Genomic DNA, 2,205 nt, shown 5'->3' with positions numbered 1-2,205 from the left:
AACATCCATCTTCAGCAGCTACTCCTGCCTCAAACCATTCCTCTAATGCTTCTAATTTCGTAATATGTAAAACCTCCAGCAATGGAAAGGCACGGTATTTATCATTCCCATTAATTTTACTTTCGAGCCATTTTACTTTCGGCATGTCATAAAGTGTCAGAAACTTGAGGAAGGGAAGTTGCCCGAAAGGAGGAAGAGTTTCCCACTTCAAGCAATCTGTCAATAAGATTTTCTCTAGATTAAAGATCGGATTGACATTGTTCATCCATATTGCAGACTTTGCACCCATGTATCTCTTTATGCTCAAATTTCTTAGACATTTTGGTGGCAGAAGGTTGTCGAGCACGTTCTCATCTAAATCGGAGTTTGTCGAATCATTGCTACTACGACTCCAACATAAGGTTAAATCTGTGAGCCTCCTCTTGACAAACAATTTGGAACTACAAGCCTCCTCAGCATCCTTAACATTTTCAAGGCAATTGATTCCTAATTTGCAAAGATCATTCATATTCTCCAACTCCCCAATTCTATAACCACTCACATCTCTAAGATAAAATATATACAGTTCTGAAAGAGACTTTAGCTTCCCAATCCCATATATTGATGAAATACAATTCATGGGAAATTTCATGTAACGCAAGTTAGAAAGGTTATTAATGTCACTTGGTAAAAAAACATTAACTTCAGGATGGATTGGCCCCTTTATCTGCTCATAGATTATGTATTGCAAGAGATAGAGATTACTTAGAGATCTTGGCAACATAGTCAAAATATAACCATCAATCCTTAAGTATCGAAGATGTATCAAATTTCCAATCTCCTCAGGTATTATTTTCAAGCGTTTTGAAGTCCATATGTATAATAAGCGTAGGAATCTTGATGCTTCGAATATTTCAATGAGTGTATTGAAAAGATCATGATTAGAATCTTCATAGAACAAGAAAAGAGAATGCAAATGTTTCAACTTCTCAATCTTTCTAAAGATGTCTGGTTTTGCATTTAGAACAGCCAAGTGTCGAATAGTCTCAGAAATTTTAAGAGATGACTCTTCATAATCCACAAGTTTACAGCATACCTGGGCAAAAAATTTAGATGCTGACTCATGTATTAAATCATGCATCTTGTAGTTATATCCGACCACCAAATCGTCATCTTCGACCTCAAACTTGTCAAATAAAGCTTTTTTGACTAAAACATCAAAATACCTTCCTCCGATATCCTCCATAGTCATTCCTTGAGACGGCTGAATGAAACCCAATGCAATCCACATTCGGACTAAATCATCTTTATCAAACTCATGATCTTCTGGGAACATACAACAAAATGCAAAAAAATTTCGTAGATGATTTGGTAGAAATATATAGCTCAGTCTTAAGATGGAATGGATAGAATTCTGATCCAATAAATTGCTTTCTAGAACTTCCCTCCAACGCCTTGCATCCAAGTCAAGAGAATTTAGAAGGCCGCCAATGACCTTAGCTGCCAACGGAGATCTTGAAAGCTTTTTAACTATATCTTGAGCAATGACTCTTAAATTTTCATGATCATCAGGGGAGTTCTCTACGCCAGCAAATGCATGAGAGTTAAGCAGCTCCAAACACTTATCTTCCTCTAGGCCCTCTAATTTAACTATTTCCTTCTTCTTTTTAAGAACCTTTGCAAACATCAGTGCAATTGAGTCTGTTCGAGTTGTTATCAGAATCTTACTACCAAAACCACCAGAAGCTAGAGGGGCGAGCACATCCTCCCATTTGCTTTTATCCTTCTCCTCATTCTCCTCCCAAATATCATCCAGCACAAGTAAGAACTTTTTGGACATAATCTCAGTCCGAAGGAAATCTTGAAGTGCATCAAGTGTCTCCAAACGAGGCCTCTCTTTTTTAAGAGATTCCAACATATCTGCAATGACTTTCTTCACATCAAAGTTGTTGGAAACACAAACCCACATTTTACGATCAAATTCCTTTGTAATTTCATCATTATAAACATGTTGCAAGAGAGTTGTCTTCCCCATACCACCATGGCCGACTATAGATAGAAGAGAAATGTTTATGTACAACTCAGTTCCCCGATGCTCATTTGATGGATTCCTCAGCCACTCCGTAACAAGCTCCTTCTCCTTTCCCCGCCCAATGAGATCATTTTTAGGCAAGGCTCCCGTTTCACGTGCTCCGTGCAGCTCAAGCTGCTGCTTCTGATGCTCCT

The 2,205-nt window shown here is 38.0% G+C and overlaps 1 protein-coding gene across 1 annotated transcript in view; it reads right to left on the bottom strand.

The window, feature by feature from the left end:
• Window positions 1–2,199, bottom strand: part of LOC110093111 (putative disease resistance protein RGA3) — a 3,366-nt gene extending 1,167 nt beyond the window's left edge. The window contains exon 1 of the mRNA XM_028694405.1: window positions 36–2,199. Within this exon, the coding sequence (XP_028550238.1) occupies window positions 36–2,014 (1,979 nt within the window). The 5' untranslated portion in view covers window positions 2,015–2,199. The remainder of the gene's footprint in view (window positions 1–35) is intronic.
• Between the last annotated feature and the right edge of the window lie 6 nt (window positions 2,200–2,205).

The sequence above is a fragment of the Dendrobium catenatum genome, unplaced genomic scaffold (assembly GCF_001605985.2).
Source record: "Dendrobium catenatum unplaced genomic scaffold, ASM160598v2 fragScaff_scaffold_483, whole genome shotgun sequence".
In the NCBI taxonomy this organism is placed as follows: Eukaryota; Viridiplantae; Streptophyta; class Magnoliopsida; order Asparagales; family Orchidaceae; genus Dendrobium; species Dendrobium catenatum.
This window is presented reverse-complemented; position numbering and strand designations above follow the sequence as displayed.